The sequence below is a fragment of the Silurus meridionalis genome, chromosome 4 (genome assembly GCF_014805685.1).
Source record: "Silurus meridionalis isolate SWU-2019-XX chromosome 4, ASM1480568v1, whole genome shotgun sequence".
Classification (NCBI taxonomy): domain Eukaryota; kingdom Metazoa; phylum Chordata; class Actinopteri; order Siluriformes; family Siluridae; genus Silurus; species Silurus meridionalis.
Genome location: NC_060887.1, coordinates 31,559,740 through 31,575,918, shown reverse-complemented (window position 1 = coordinate 31,575,918; position 16,179 = coordinate 31,559,740). Strand labels below are relative to the sequence as shown.

General features: G+C 37.8%; 1 protein-coding gene across 2 annotated transcripts; it reads right to left on the bottom strand.

The window, feature by feature from the left end:
* Positions 1-542: 542 nt before the first annotated feature.
* ralaa (v-ral simian leukemia viral oncogene homolog Aa (ras related)) lies at positions 543-15,918 on the bottom strand. 2 transcript variants are annotated; one of them, XM_046846481.1, is made up of 5 exons: positions 15,655-15,918; positions 9,821-10,030; positions 5,847-6,055; positions 5,564-5,738; positions 543-3,214 (listed from the first exon to the last, which is right to left on the bottom strand). In XM_046846481.1, the coding sequence occupies exons 2-5, from the start codon at positions 9,932-9,934 to the stop codon at positions 3,092-3,094; spliced, it is 621 nt and encodes a 206-aa protein (XP_046702437.1). In that variant the 5' UTR covers positions 9,935-10,030; positions 15,655-15,918; the 3' UTR covers positions 543-3,091. The 2 variants fall into 2 exon arrangements, with proteins under 2 accessions (XP_046702437.1, XP_046702438.1); XM_046846482.1 differs by lacking the exon at positions 15,655-15,918 and having other exon boundaries at positions 9,821-10,050.
* Between the last annotated feature and the right edge of the window lie 261 nt (positions 15,919-16,179).

The following is a 16,179-nucleotide window of genomic DNA, read 5'->3' as shown; positions in this document are numbered from 1 at the left end:
GGCAGCAGGATTTCAACCTGTGACCTTCCAATCAAACGTCCAATGCCTTAACCACAGAGCTACCACCTCCACCTCTGATATAGTCCCTTCTTGCTGTTTGAATCCCCTTCACTCTTCTGGGAAGTCTAGATTTTGGAGTGTGGCTGTGGAGATTAATACTCTTTCAGCCACAAATCCATTAGTTAAGCAGTGCTGCTGGGTCAGGAGGCCAGTTACAGTTTAACTCAAAGGTGTTCAATAGTTTCAAGGTCAGGACTCTTTGTAATTCTCCCACTCCAGCCTTTTCAAAACCAACCCATGTCTTCATAGGGATTGCTTTGTGCACGAGAGGATCGTCGCACAGGACCTGCATAGGAGCATGTTTGAGCCTCGAAGTTCATTGAAGGGAAAACGAAGACAAAAACAATGACATTCGGTAAAATTTTGGGGAAGAACTATGGTGCAACTAGTGGAGTTTTCATTACTTTTTCATGTGAGTCAGATCATACAAGTAACAAGAGGTCAAAGTCAGACACAAAATAACTTTTTGTAAAAAAAAAAAAAACAATCACCTTCAGTTTATTGTTCTTTCCATTGGCTCACAGTACACAAGTCGAACAAGCACACAGGGATATGGTTAATGCAACAGCAAAAAAATAAAGATGTGCTTTTAAAAATCAGCTGAATGTAGCATTCATTTTGCTTTCCAAAGAAATGTAAATTTTATGAGCAATTTATACAGAATTGTAACAATGAAACTGATCATAACAAATAATGATGCAAATCATGTTACAATTCACACGCATTTATTTTCAAAAATATGACAGCTAGAGGATGTAATGCTGCAGATAGTGAGGGGTGGAGCCAGCGTTAAAAGTCTTAAAGTTATCAAATGAAATGTAAAGTTTAAATCTTTAGAAGTCTACATATGATAAAGAAAAATGCATAACAAGTAGCGTAAATTGTGATTAATAAAGTAGTGTGTCTGGCAAAGCATTCACAGCAATGACAGAAAATAAAAGTTGGAGAAACAGCGCTGCAAGCAAACAGGATTTAAGGAACAAAAGTTAAAACTAATACTAAATTTTTGAAAATGCCAATGGCAAAAAAAAAAGCTGCTAGAAATGGGATTGATGCCGTGGTTCCTGCCAAACATTTGGCAGATCGGTATATTATGCAAAGAAAACATTTAAACAAGACGAAATTGGTTTGCATTCAATTAAGCATTATCAACGTGTATGCACCCGTACACGTTCATAACGTTTTTTTAAACAGATCCTGCAGCCTCTTGTACCAACAGATACGTATGAGCCGTTACAAATAAACAAAAAAGTAGCACCATGACAGAATTAGTAAGGAAGCAGGCAAACAGTTTAGTAATTTTGCTACAAAAGCCCACTATGGTTAATAATCTCGTGGCTGCCATTCAAACATACAGAATTTCATACTTATTACGCATAAACATTTAAGTTCAGCCATATTAACTGTGAATTATCACCATAAATGGCATCCTGGAAGTTACTAAAGAAAAGCGTTTTTCTATATAATAATTTAAGTGTCCCGGGTTTCCCATTTTTTACAAAGCAGTGTCACAAACCCAGCGTTTCTGCATTAAACAGAACGTGTTTCCGCAGAACACACGCTGGGTTTTTGTTAGTGTTTGCAGCTGGAATGAGTGAAGAATACAGTTCTTATTAACAGCATGTTTTAAAAGCGAGCACTGACGCATCAAGTCTTCACCTCCACTACACTTCTGGTAAATTAAGTAACTGGCATGTCAGAGCATTTTGCTGAGAAGTGATATAAAACGTATATTAACATAAACGAAACACGCAAAAATCACATAAACCGAAGAGCATAGAGGATAAAATAAACAAAATAACCAATATAAAATGTAATAATGGCATTTAAAATTCTAGTTATCTAATAAAGTTTTAGTTTGAATGTAAAAAAAATCATACAGAATGAAGCAACACAACAACAGCCGCTTCACATAACACATACAAACAGACAAAAACATCGCAGTGATTTCACAGAGCATTAGCATTCATTACGGTGTTTCGATTTTTCTTGGTTCGCGGTGTTAACAGTTTTAAATAATAATATAGAATAAGCGAAAATTTGCTGCAAAGTCCCGCTCCTATATGACTTGTCATCAAAGTTTTGAATACGGAGCTTCACATTCACATCGGACGTCAAGGACATCAGGAAGTCAAATGACCTCCAAAAAAAACGACTTCCTGTTTCCAATTCACATTCCTCATCAGATTAGCAAAAGCATCAAATGAAATCAAACGGGAGATTTTTAACCATACACACGACTAGTGTCTCATAGTACACAAGTGTCTGTGTTTACTAAAAGATATTCCTGTGCTTTTAATTGAAATAGCAACAATCACAACAAACAGCGAATCAGCTCACACCGTTTTAACAACATATTTCAATTTAATGCTTTTTTTAATGTTAAAAATAAAAGATTATGTTAAAAATAATGTTTTTACAACAAAGATCCCACAATGGTCCACTAGTAACCATAGTGATCCATCCACTTATTTCAATCTGATTTCACTCTGTCTAAGGCAGTTTGAAATCTGTCTTGTGGGTTCTTAGCACAAAAGAAGAGAACAAATAACCCAGACAGAATAGACCCGAATTCATAACAAGGGGCCGCAATTTTTACACGAGTGATCCACGTTTTTTTTTTAACCCGCAGGTTCCAATTCAAGATTTTATCGAGCAGCAGGATCCCAGGGTTTTGTGCTAAACTTGTAAAATTCACTAGTTGGATTGAGAGCGGTTTAAAAACGTGACTGGTACCAACATGTGGCAAAGACGTTTCGCAAGATATTGTGGATTTCTTGGTACAAGATGTACATAAGCACACTAAACAACATGGCGGAAAGTGTGAAGGAGCGCCTAGTAGCTTCCCCCGGAGGCGAAACTATAACGCGCTATAAAGCCAACCCGGGCTTTGATGTAATCACCGTGACAACGCTGCGAACCCCCGTCAGCATTAGTTGGCTGTGAGAATATGGAACAGAGATATTTACATATTTAAAACATAAGGGAAGAGCATGGTAATGATTTTTGATCCTTTTTTTTTTTTTTTTTACTATAAAATACAACATCTCTCTCGAATTCTTTTGGCCAGACTTTTCCTCTTCTTTTTCCCGTTCTTCTCCTTGCTGTCCTCCATCTTCCTGGCGCGGATTTCTCGCATCAAGTCAAAGAACACCTGAGAAACAAGATCAAAGGTAAGCACGTGTCACATGATATGACATGTCCCTCTTTTCTTTTTGGACCTGCCTGATTCATTCTGATGCTCTGCTTCTGAACAGCTCCATGAGGCTACTATGGAGGGTTAAACTGAAGAACCATGAAGAGTGTTTTCTTGCCCCTGGCCTGCTCGATAGGGATACAATTTTTAGGAGCAAATTTATAATGTTAAATGTATATTTGTAATCTATTTCTGTAAACCCACTATGGGACAATGTCCAAAATATATATTTGTAATATTTGTCCTTCATGTCTGATTCTGTCAAAAACAAACTCATTACTTTCAATAAGGTAAGAAACATTTAAGATAAGGTGAGGTACCGTATTTCCGGACTATAAGCCGCTACTTTTTTCCCCACGCTTTGAACCCCGCGGCTTAAACAATGAAGTCGGCTATTTTATGGATTTTTCCTGGGTTTTTCCGGTTTCACAAACTTCAAGCAAAAAAAATGAGCCCCATAACATTAGACCAATAAAATTGCTGAACGGGTTCAGGTCAACCAATGAAACTCTTTATATTAAATCAGATGCGCTCCCACTGAATCAGGCCGCACCACATCATAATGGATGAGGTTTCTCTGACATTTGACCTGCCGCTCACTCGGACTGTCTACAGGAAATGCGAATCATTCGTCATGCTGAAAACAACCGGGCATGAAAAAACACACTTCACCTGTGTTCTGAGCTGCACGGCATCGGGAGAAAAGATTCACCGATGATGATTTTTAAACGCACGACGATGCCAAAAGATAAACTCTGGAGATAAATAGTTGTGAAAGGAAGGAGAAAGACAGTGAACAATGACTTTCTTGGTAGGCTACTGTTTAGATACAAGCCGTGTAACAGACACTGTCTTTCATTAAAGCCTGTGTAAAGTTCATTAGTTTCAGTGTAGACACCTGCGGCGTATTTATGTTCAAAATAAAATTTTTTGTAAAATTCAGTGCGTGCGGCTTATATTTGGGTGCGCTTAATAGTCAGGAATTTACGGTACTTTTGTTAATTGTTCTTTTCTGACACTTCCTACACGATTTTCCTTTATGTAGTAATATATGCAGAAATCTTGTTTGTTTTGTGTATCGTTGTGCATGAAATGTGATATTTCATTCCATTTTTATCAATGAATAATAGCTGGAATTACCGAAAATGTGTCTAATGGTTATAATTGTCTAATGGAGCAAAACTGCCTTTACTCTTGGGGTAGGAGGGATGAAATATTGTCTCTTCCCTGTCACTCACAGTAACACTTACCAATCTCTATTATCTTATGCATGCAGAAGAGGGCAGATAGCATTTCTATGAAATATGCAGCATTTGGCTTCATATGTCTCAAAGGAAGCATGAATTAGCATGTGCCTTGTTTAAAGAAAAAAAAAAAGCACCCAGGAAATCATGAGCCCACAGCTTTTTCATATTTGACCACCAAACAGGGCATGTAGGAATGAAAGTGGTTGGAATACAGGCGTTTTTCTGTGCTGTAGGACTGCAAGGAGGTTATGAGGCGTTCACTCGACGCATTTATTTGGCTTGGTCACTGTACCATGTCGTAAGTCATTTGCATAGGAGTGAAAAAATCTCAATGTTCTAATGTTGCTTGTGACTTTATCTGGAGTCACGTACAGAAAATATTGTGCATTTGCCATATGCACAATTCCGCAGTGATTTCATTGAGTTTGCAAAAGAAAAGAAAAGAAAAGAAATATCCTAAATGAAGTCATTTTGATCTAGTACAGGTAAACCCAGATTTACGATGATGATGTGTTCCGATGACCCCATCATACCTTGAAAATATCGTAAGTAAAGGCATGGCCTAGCCCACCCGGGAGGCTTAAAGAACGGTGATCAGTATGGGGTTGTATACTGTCATGTGTTAATAATTGAACAAAATAAATAATTTGGCAAAAGAGAGCAATTTATAGTACAGTACTGTATAAACTATACGTGTATGTGGCAGTGGGCACGTGGATGGCAGAGCATACGCTGCTAAGTTATGCTATCGTCATCGTAATATCGAAAAAATGTAGTAACCATCTCTTCTTGCTATTATAGATTTATTATAGATTCAGACTAAACCATATATAATCATCAAACCTATTTCAAACCCATCTTCGCTCATTTAAGGCTTGAAATAGTGATTGTTCTGTTATGAGATAATTATATTTATTCAGTATTCAAGCTATTCCGTTGCTTAGATGACTTTATTCACAGTCCAAAACCACTATCTCTTGAGTCTATACACCTGAGCTGAAATAGAGTTATTGTTCGTCAGCTGCTCAAGAATCTTTTCGCACCGTTCCAGAATACTGACCTTGTCCACGTTGGCACGGGTTTTGGCAGATGTTTCCACGTAGCACACGCCCCACTGCTCAGCTCGACTCTTGGCCTCGTCTGAGCTCACCTGCCTCCTGTCCTCCAGGTCGGATTTATTCCCCACCAGAAGAAAGGGAACGTTCTCATCCTCCTTCACACGCAGGATCTGCTCTCTGCACAAGGAATGTAAAGCTCAGCACAGCCTCTCAATCATTCCTATTCCTACAACAGCATTAACCAAGCATGCTCAGATGCATTGCTACTGTACAAAGTCACTCCACCTGAAATCCGCAGTCGCAGCAAATGATTCCAGCTCAGTAATAGAGAACACACAGAGGAAGCCCTCTCCACTGCGGAAGTAGTTGTCCCTAATTGCTGCATAATCCTCTTGGCCTGCTGTGTCCAGGATGTCGATCTGGACCTCCTCTCCATCCAGGACTACCTTCTTTCTGTAGCTGTCAGCTTTCGTAGGCTCGTAGTCTTCCACAAACTGATACAACAGGCAAAAAAGGTATTAGGATTAAAAAATTAAGTGTTTTGGTAGTCCGGGGGAAATAGAAAAACTTACTGTGCACTAAAAGACATAAATTGTAAAAAAATGTTTAAAGGTGTATACGGCAAAATCATTGATCTTTGTTCATGATTATTGTTGAACAGTTAGTTTGACATTTAATCATTCTCAGCAATATAGTCGCAGGATTTACAATGACTTTATAAAAAGTCTAACAGGAGTCGCATCCAAAGACAAGCAAGCCTTTTGGACTAGAAGTAACTTTTTTTTAAATAAACTGTCACCAATTTAATCCACATTTTGTGCAATATATCTTCCATGGTTATTTGTAAAAGTGAAATAAATAAGGGAGAAGTAGAAACTGGATGTCTGAGTAGTTGGATGTCTAATCAGATCCTGGCATCACCAAGATGCCACTGGTGGGCTCTTGCACACGGCTCTTAACCCCTTAACTGCTCCGCTGTAAGTGGATCTGGATAATGGTGTCTGCCAAATGCCATAAAATGTAACGTAAAAAAAAAAAAATACAAAATAAAAATAGAATATTGCACCAATATAAACGACTTCTAAAAACATTTGATTCATTTGTATTGACCTGATACAATGTACTCTCATGTACAAGTTCGGGTTTCCGGATGCCAGTTAAGTACGTCTGTAGTGATGATTTGATTTGCACTGGATAAGTGCTTTCATGAAGATTGCATTGTCTGCAGAATGTATGCTTAGACATCATACTAAAAGTTGGTTTTTGCATTCCATATGCAACTCATATAAATAAAGACTGTTTAGATCTTTATTAAAAGGAATAATAGGGTGTACAGTGCTTCTGGAAAGTATTTCATTTGCATTTCATTCATTATTTTCCTCAAAACTCAAAACAATACCCAAATTTGACAGTGTGTTTGGAATCATTGCAAATGTATTAAATAAATAAATAAATAAATTACATGTACATAAGTATTCACAGCCTTTGCTCAATACTTTGTTGAAGCACCTTTAGCACCAAATACAGCCTTAAGTCTTTTTGAGTGTAATGCTACCAGCTTGGCACAACTATTTTTGGGCAGTTTCTCCCATTCTTCTTTGCAGAGCCTCTCACGGTCCATCAGGTTGGATAGGGAGATGTTTAACCCGGGTTCTGTCTGGGCCACTCTAGGACAATCACAGAGTCGTCTCGTAGCCACTTCTTCATTGTCCTGTCATTATCCGGTTTTCATTAAGGATGTCTCTGGACTGCATTCATCTTTCCCTCGATCCTGACTAGTCATCCACACAGTATGATGCTGCCACCACTGTTTCCTTGTAGGGATGGTATTTGCCAGCTGATGAGCATTGCCTGGTTTCCTCTAGATATGACGCTATATCTTTGTTTCATTAGACCAGAGAATTTCGTTTTTCATGATCTGAGAGTCCTTCAGTTGCCTTTTGGAAAACTCATCATGTGCCATTTTACTGAGGAGTGGCTTCCGTCTGGCCACTCTACCATACAGGTCTGATTGGTGGAGTGCTGCAGAGATAGTTGTTCTTCTGGAAGGTTCTCTCTCCACAGAGAAACGCTGAAGTTCTTTCAGACTGACCATCTGGTTCTTGGTCACCTCCCTGACTAAGGCCCTTAAGAAGAGTCCTGGTGGTTCCAAACTTCTTCCATGTACGGATGATGGAGGCCACTGTGCTCATCGGAACCTTAAATGCTGCGGAAACTTTTTTGTTTCCTTCCTCAGATCTGTGCTTCGATACAATCCTGTCTCGGAGGTCTATAGACAATTCCTTGGACTTCATGGCTTGGTTTGTGGTCTGACAAGCACTGTTAACTGTGGGACCTCATTTAGACAAGTGTGTGTCTTTCAGATCATGTCCATTCAACTGAATTTACCACAGGTGGACTTCAATCAAGTTGTAGAAACATCGCTAGGATGACCAGTGGAAACAGAATGCACCTGAGCTCAGTTTTGAGTGTCATGGCAAGGGCTGTAAATACTTATGCACTTTTAGTTTTTTATTTTTAATAAATTTGAAAGATTACAAACAAACTTCTTTCACGTTGTCATTATGGGGTATTGTAGAATTCTGAGGAAAATATTGAATTAAATCCATTTTGGAATAAGGCTGTAACATAACGTGGAAAAAGTGAAGCGTTGTGAATACTTTCCTGATGCACTGCACGTGTGTTAGGAACTTAGTAACACACACAAAAAAAAAAAAAACTCAATCTATATAAATGTCATTAGTAGTTTTGCATTTTACATGACCAGAATTAAGTCAAAAACCATAGAAAATCAATATAAAGTTGTTGTCTTCTTTGTTGTTATATTAAGCTAGACTCTTCTGGGAATGCTTTCCACTAGATTTTAGAATGAGGCTGTGTGGATTTGTGAGCATTTAGCCACATGAGCATTAGTGAGATCAGGCACTGATGTTAAGTCTGAGGGTGCAATCAATGTTTCAGTTCATCCCAAAAGTGTTGAGGTAAGGTTGAGATCTGGGCTCTGTGCAAGCCATTCAAGTTCTTCCACTACAAACTTAACGCACCATGTATTCATAAAGCTCGCTTTGTGCACGTGAGCATTGTTGTCCTGGAACAGATATGGTCCTATTAGTTCCAAAACCATAAGTCTACAGCATGCAAAGGCATTCAGTACAATTGTTTGCATCCAACAATACATTAAGATAGAACCACATATGGCTGTGATGGTCAAATCTACACATAATCTAGGCCAAATAGTGTATAGCAAACTCCTTCCCCTTCCTCCTTCCAAAAGATCCATTTTACCTGGAGTTATATGAACAGGTCAGAGAGAGGGGAAAAAAAAGAAAAGGGAAAATATTCTTAAATATCTACCCAGATTCCCGATGCATAACTAATCCGGCCAGAATAGGGCTTAGGTTCACTAAATAGAAAAATAATTGTTTTATTTAATGTCCTCCAGGAACTTATCAAATCTATAACTCAGTGTCTGCAGTTGCATCACAATCCAATTTTTATAGAAACAATTTTAACGAGGGTATATGTACTGCTCTGGATAAGGGGTTCTGCTAAATGCCATGAATTTAAATGTATTACGCAGTCAACCAATTGATTGGCTGATTGTTAATTAATCGGTATCAGCCGATTGTCCGGCAAATTAGGCTGATTATTAGGGCGGACACATCTGACGCACCAAACCGTGTGTGCACTATTTGCACTTGTGTGAAAGATCATAACTCTTCCATACCAGCAGGTGGCAGTAGTCTGTGACTATATATAAAACAAGCAATGTTTACATTGTGAACTTGTATTATTAGCCTTCAACCAGCTGTAGTTTAGGCTACAGGTAGGCATGGGTACGAAAACCTGCTAACAAGTGCACTAATTGGAGAGACTTGTGTTGGTCAATAAATGTTTAATTTAAGCAATTATCACTTTTAATTATTTAACTGTGAGATTTTATGAGATTAAGGGGGGAAAAAGGAAAATCGGGAGAAACATTTAGTTAAAAAAATAAATAAATAAAAATCCCGGCATCATATATTTCACTGATTCCTAAATATCGCCATTGAAAAACCAGTGTCGGTCGACCTCTAGTTGTATAATAAATGCATAGCAGATCAATAATATATAGAATAATTATTTTGAAATACCAGTCTTATACGATCACCTACAAAACCAATTTAGCTGATATTTGCTGATTTTCAAAAAATTGATGCCTAAAACATATTTTTCTTGTTTACGTTTTTATAAAGCTTTGTTGGCGCTTGTGTTCTTACCTCATCGTACATGAATTGCAAGGTGAGCGCTGACTTGCCCACGCCTCCACTCCCCACCATGATCACTTTATGCAGGGCCAGAGAGTTCTGCCCTTTCGGCTTGGCAGCTGCCATGTCAACTCGGGGTTGAAGAGGAGGATTATGGGAGGTGTAGGAGAGTGCTGGGAAACAGCGAGGAGAGATCACGAAGAAGAAATGGATGTGATGTGCCTGCAAGAAAAGAATCCTAACTAATCAAAGATAATGACAATTGATCTATGTGTATATTAGAGGTACACAGTATGCTCAGTTCATATCAGTATTGTTTACACCAAACACCTATTGGTTGCTTACTGTTGTTCGTGAGATGCTCAGAAAATTGGAGTTGCCATGTTGACCAAAAGCCTTTTTTTTAATAAATAGGACATATAATTGGAGATAATCATGCGAGCCATGTGCATATTGCAAACTCCTGCTTACTCTGTGTAATAGATCAGCGAAACACACTCAGAGGAACATGCCATTTTACGCAAGCATGAGCTCAGAGATAACCCATGATTATCTGGTGCCACTATGATTGACAGGGCAGAGAGTATGCCATATAATTCTCAGCCAATTTTGCACCCTTGGCTACGCTGGCATGTTCAGGATTCGAATTGTTGATCTGGGGGCCAACACTTTAGTCTTGTGCCACTCTTTTTAAGGCAGGGATTCCTACCTAGGGGTATGAGATCATCATGAGATGTTAAACTCTGTGACCTTTTAGGTTCAAGAAAAAAAACTGTAGCTAAATCACATACATTAATATGTTAATAATATAGTACTTTACACATAAAAAAACAAATTATTGTTCCTGACTACTTGAAACTGGACAGGCAGACTGTTAGAACATGCAAACACAAGCTAGAGAGGAAAATCTCTAAATTAGGAAAAGTTCTCCAAGTAGATACGTATTCCAAAGAAGCCTTTTCGTGAGTGTATGATTTCAGCTTTCTTAAAAATGCCTGGTGATAAAACTCAAGTCAAGGCAAGACTGTGCAAATTTAAACAATAACAACAAAGACTGTAAATGACTAAGAAACTTTTTTAAATTTACAAAGTTTCACTTGGCGTTAGACGGCTTAACTTAGGCAGGATCACTCAAACACAAACCATTTAGGTTTAAGGGGGTTCAGCTGACAACTAACCCTGGAAACCTTTTCATTATTTAAGGCATTTAAAGTTAGTTCAAAGTTAGTTTGGGCAAACGTTATTTGGTTGTCAGCATTTCTAAACTCTAATTTCTACAATTATGATAAAACGGTGAAAAACAAAGCAACACAATTTAATTTTAATTCGATTCAATTCTGTTTTAATTGTATAGCACATTTAACAATGGGCATTGTCAAGTTTTTTATGGCAGTTGCCACCTTAAACAATTGTAGCAGACTGTTTATATTAAATACAGTCCCAATCCATCCTCATGCTTACTGAGTCAAACCTTCCACAGTAACTTCAAGGATCTCAAGACTGTACATGTGGAACCATCCTCAGCTGCAACGAGTAGTCTCCAAATGAACAGACCTCCATCCAGAGGTAGGGTCAATCAATTATTTTTCTTGTTGGAGAATTAACAGTCTTCCAGCTGACCATTGCAAAGCACTGAAGACCCCAAATTACCTTTTTTTAGCTTCAGACCAAGGCTATATCTCTGTTAGTTCTACTGGATCTTAGCACTGCATTCACGATCATGACTTTCTCCTGGATCACTTACAGAATTCCATCAGCATTCAGGGACAGGTATTAAGCTGGTTTAAATCCTACCTGTCTGATAGTTACCATTTTGTAGATTTAAATGGAGAACTATCCAGTTTAATGCAAGTAAATTATGGGGACCCCTGCTTTTCACAATATACATGCTTCCCTTGGGAAATATTATTAGAAGGCATGGGATTAGCTTCCACAGTTATGCTGATGATACCCAGCTCATCAAAACCAGACTATACAGCTCGGTTAACGGAGTGTGTTAGAGAATGAAAAGTTTGGATGACGCATAAAATTAAATAAAATTCTGATAAGACAGAGATTTTGCTCATTGGCCCAAAATCCAGTAGACAGAAGCTCCAGCATTTCAACCTGCATTTAGAAGGATGTACTGTAACTATGTTCAACCGTAAAAGACCTGGGAGTTATTTTAGACGCCAACTTGTCTTTTAAAAATCATATCAACCATATTACAAAAACAGCCTTCTTCCACCTTAGAAATACTGCTACGCTAAGAAACATGTTATCTATATCTGATGCAGAGAAGCTCGTCCATGCATTCATGACCTCCAGACTGGACTATTGTAATGCATTACTAGTTGGATGTCCTGCATCATTAATAAACAAGCTTCAGTGAGTCCAGAATGCAGCATCCAGAGTTCTCACAAGGTCGAGAGAATATGATCATATAACCCCAGTCTTATCGTCCCTACACTGGCTACCTGTTAAGTTTCAAATCGACTACAAACTATTGCTTCTTACCTACAAGGCCTTAAATGGTTTTATCTCCCATGTATCTATCCAGTCTCCTAACACGCTACAATCCGTCACGCTCCCTGAGATCTTAAAACTCTGGACTTCTAGTAGTTCATAGAATAGCAAAGTCCACTAAAGGTGGTAGAACATTCTCACATTTAACTCCTAAACTTTGGAAGTGTCTTCCTGACAGTGTTCAGGGCTCAGACACACTCTCCCAGTTTAAGTGCAGATTAAAGACGTGTCCTACACATACCTCCATTACATCTGATCAAATGCACTTATCAACTTGTGCTTGTTAATATCATGAACAGCAGCTATGCTAATTCCTCTCCCCTTCTTCTTTTTCTACTAATTTCAAAGCATCTTGAGTTTACGTCCCACTTCATGAAGACTGTGGACCTTTAAAGAAGTAGATGCCGATCCCGAACCATCTAGAGACACCCTAGCACCACTAGATCCCACATCATGTGGAGTTTGGACATTGGACCTCTTTGAAAGTTTATAGGTTCTGGCATAGAGAAACTGGTGTTGGAACTGTGATAATCACAAATGTTGAGCTATTTTATGAGTTGCTCAGTAGCTCCTGGTTCCATAACGTCAACTATCATGTTAGTTCATACTCTCCGGTGTTTTGTATTGTTTTAAAGATTTATAAATCACACACTTAATATCAGCCAAATGAGGATGGGATCACCTTTTGAGTCTGGTTCCTCTCAAGGTTTCTTCCTCATAACATCTAAGGGAGTTGCCACAGTCACCATGGCTGCTCATCAGGGATAAATACACATCGCTCACCTTAACTCTTAAATTCTGTAAAGCTGCTTTGAGACAAGCTCCTTTGTGAAAAGTGCTTTAGAAATAAACTTGACTAAAGAAAATGTTTAAGTACTATAGAAAGGATAGCATGCACTATATAACCAAATGTTTGTGCACACCTCACCATCACATTTTCATGTGCTTGTTAAACATCTCATTCCAGATTGGGTTGTTGTTATAAGAAGCTCCATTGTTCAGAAAAGGCTCTCCACTAGATTTCGGCGGTGGGGAGTTGCGATCATTCAGGCACAAGGGCATTAATGAGATCAGGCACTAATGTTGGGTGAAGAAGTTGTACAGTCAACGTTCAAGGTCAATGAGGTTAGGGTTCAGGGCTTTGTGCAGGCCATTTGGGTTTGTCCATGCCAATCTTCATGAGTGTTGTCTTGTCATTTTATTATATGTACAACGCAACACAAACTTTCCAGCTCTGTGTGTAAAATATACTGACGTTGAATTCGAATGGGAATTTGTAATACTGCAGAATACAAAGACACTCTAGACAGTTGTGTGCTTCCATATTTGTGGCAATAATTTAAGGAATGCCTGCATATGAATTTGAAAGTCAGGTGTTCACATACTTTTGGTTACACAGAGTATTAGAACTAGCTCATTAATATAAAACTGTGATTTGAAATACAGCTGCCATTATAGAAAACTCAAAGTATAGGAAAGATAGTAGCTCAGGGTTTGAATCATTAGACTTCTGATAGGAAGGTCACTGCATCACCAAGATGCCACTGCTGGGCCCTTGAGTGAGGCCCTTAACCATCAAATGCTCAGTTGTATAAAGGAGATCATTGTAAGTTGCTCTGGGTAAGAGTGTCTGCAAAATGCCAGCATTAGTCTGATATTATCAGATCTTATGGACATGTCCTTATATCACACACTGCTTCAGAGTTCAATCTAAAAAAAAGTTCAAAACATCATGATAAAACTTTGGGGTTTTTATCTGTGCTAGTTTTACCATTTTAGGACATTAGCTTACATCATATGATGCATTGGATTGGACTGTTTTAGGATTTTAACTGCATTCAACTGCTTTTTTATCATTGATAAAAAATCAAGTGCACAACTTCACCCGTGATAAAACCAAACTCTGTGACAAGACCTTTGTTAAATAATCCAACAATAATCTCCCTTTCTTCTTTATTAAGGTCTGTCTGATTCATCCAGATGCCCTACCTCTTCAATTGGAGACCACTCTCTGCAGCTGAGGATAGTTAAACATGAACAGCCAAAAGATCCATGAAGTTTCTGAGCAACTCAAGGACTACGAGGATGGATTAGGCCTGTAATTAAACATAAACAGTCTACTACAATCTCTTATGCATTTGAGCCCCATCACTGAACAGTACACCTCAACAATGATAAAACTAAAATGAATAGACATTCAGTGCCACTCGGATGAAAACCCTTCGAGTCGGGTTCCTCTGAAGGCTTCTTCCATCTCAGGAAGCTTTTCCTTGCCACCCTCACCAGTGAATCGCTCAATAGGGATAATATATGCACTAACAAATGAATTAATATTTTATAACCTAATAAAGCCACTTTGGGACAATGTCCATTGTTAAAAAAGCTATACAAATAAAATGAAATTGAATTGAACAATAATCCAGGCATGCAACAGCTGGGTTTATACAGACAGGACTGAGAGCTAAAGAACAGCAACAGCTAAAGAAAGATAAAGAAATATATAATTTATGGATCTAATGTTGAAGCTGGGAAATAAATACAAATACAGAGTAACCAACACTTCTATTCTGTTCAACTATTCTGTCTATATATATATATATGTATGTATGTATGTATATATATATATATATATATATATATATATATATATATATATATATATATATATATATACACACACACACACACTATAGTAAATTAAGTTTTATAATACAGCATTTCCATTACATCATACATATAATAGAGTATCCTTTATTATATTATAGTATTATACGTATAATATTCTATTAAATTGTATTATAAAAATATAGTATTATATTAATTTATACTTTTAATTAATACACTAATCTACTCTATTATTTTCTATTGTACATATAATACAGTATTTTACTCTATTATTTGATAGTTTTATACATAGAACAAAGTATTCTATTCTTTAATATCATTATATTATAGAATTATACATATAATACAGTATTCTGTTATATAAAATATTATATTCAGTATTATATTCTGTATCTATACATAAAGAGCTCAACTACATGGAGGTCCTTTTTCATGCACTTAAACTGACACTACAGACTCCACTAGATTAATAATCTTCACTGCAACCCCCTAATGCCCCCTGTCCTGGGCATCTAGTGCACTATTTGAGGAGTTAAAAGCATCTTTTGATATCCTACACAGCACCATTGAGTTGGACTGGTCGGCTAGCGTTATGTGACTGTAGTGCTAACTAGCTAATACTATTCTAAACCACATGCATTCAGGTTTCTACATATTTCACACATCTGCATCCAGCATACATAAATATAAATACATTTTGCGATGCTCAAACTTACCTTCGCTTCTAATGAGCAGGTCGAGAAAGAGACAGAAAGATTATATTTCTAGGAGGAGCCCTTCTATGCTTTCCTTCCCTTCTGATGCTCTTCCTGCACACAAATGGCTCAGTGTCCCGACATTTTGGATTCAAGTTGTGATTAAATGTTTTTTATCAACCCCGAAACTGACACTAATCCGGTGGATAACTCGACAGTCATCAGCTTAAAGCTTGAAGACCACCGCCTGGAGATAGGTGGGTCAGACAAGCAGTAAACCTGGGAGTCGAGTCCATAAATGAACCGATTCTCACCGATTCACGGTCTTGGAAATAGGGAGTCGACTCCGACGGTTGGATTATGATTCACGAGTCGGTTATGAGAAAATGCCCTAAAAGTACATCAGAAATCAGATTATTAGTGATTTTCCTCGCACTTAGACAAAGCAAAAAGCTGTTTCCACATAAAGGAAATGTGATATTAGCGACTCAACAGACACTTTTGGACAATTTAATATCAGGAACAGTGCTCATATAATTAAACGTA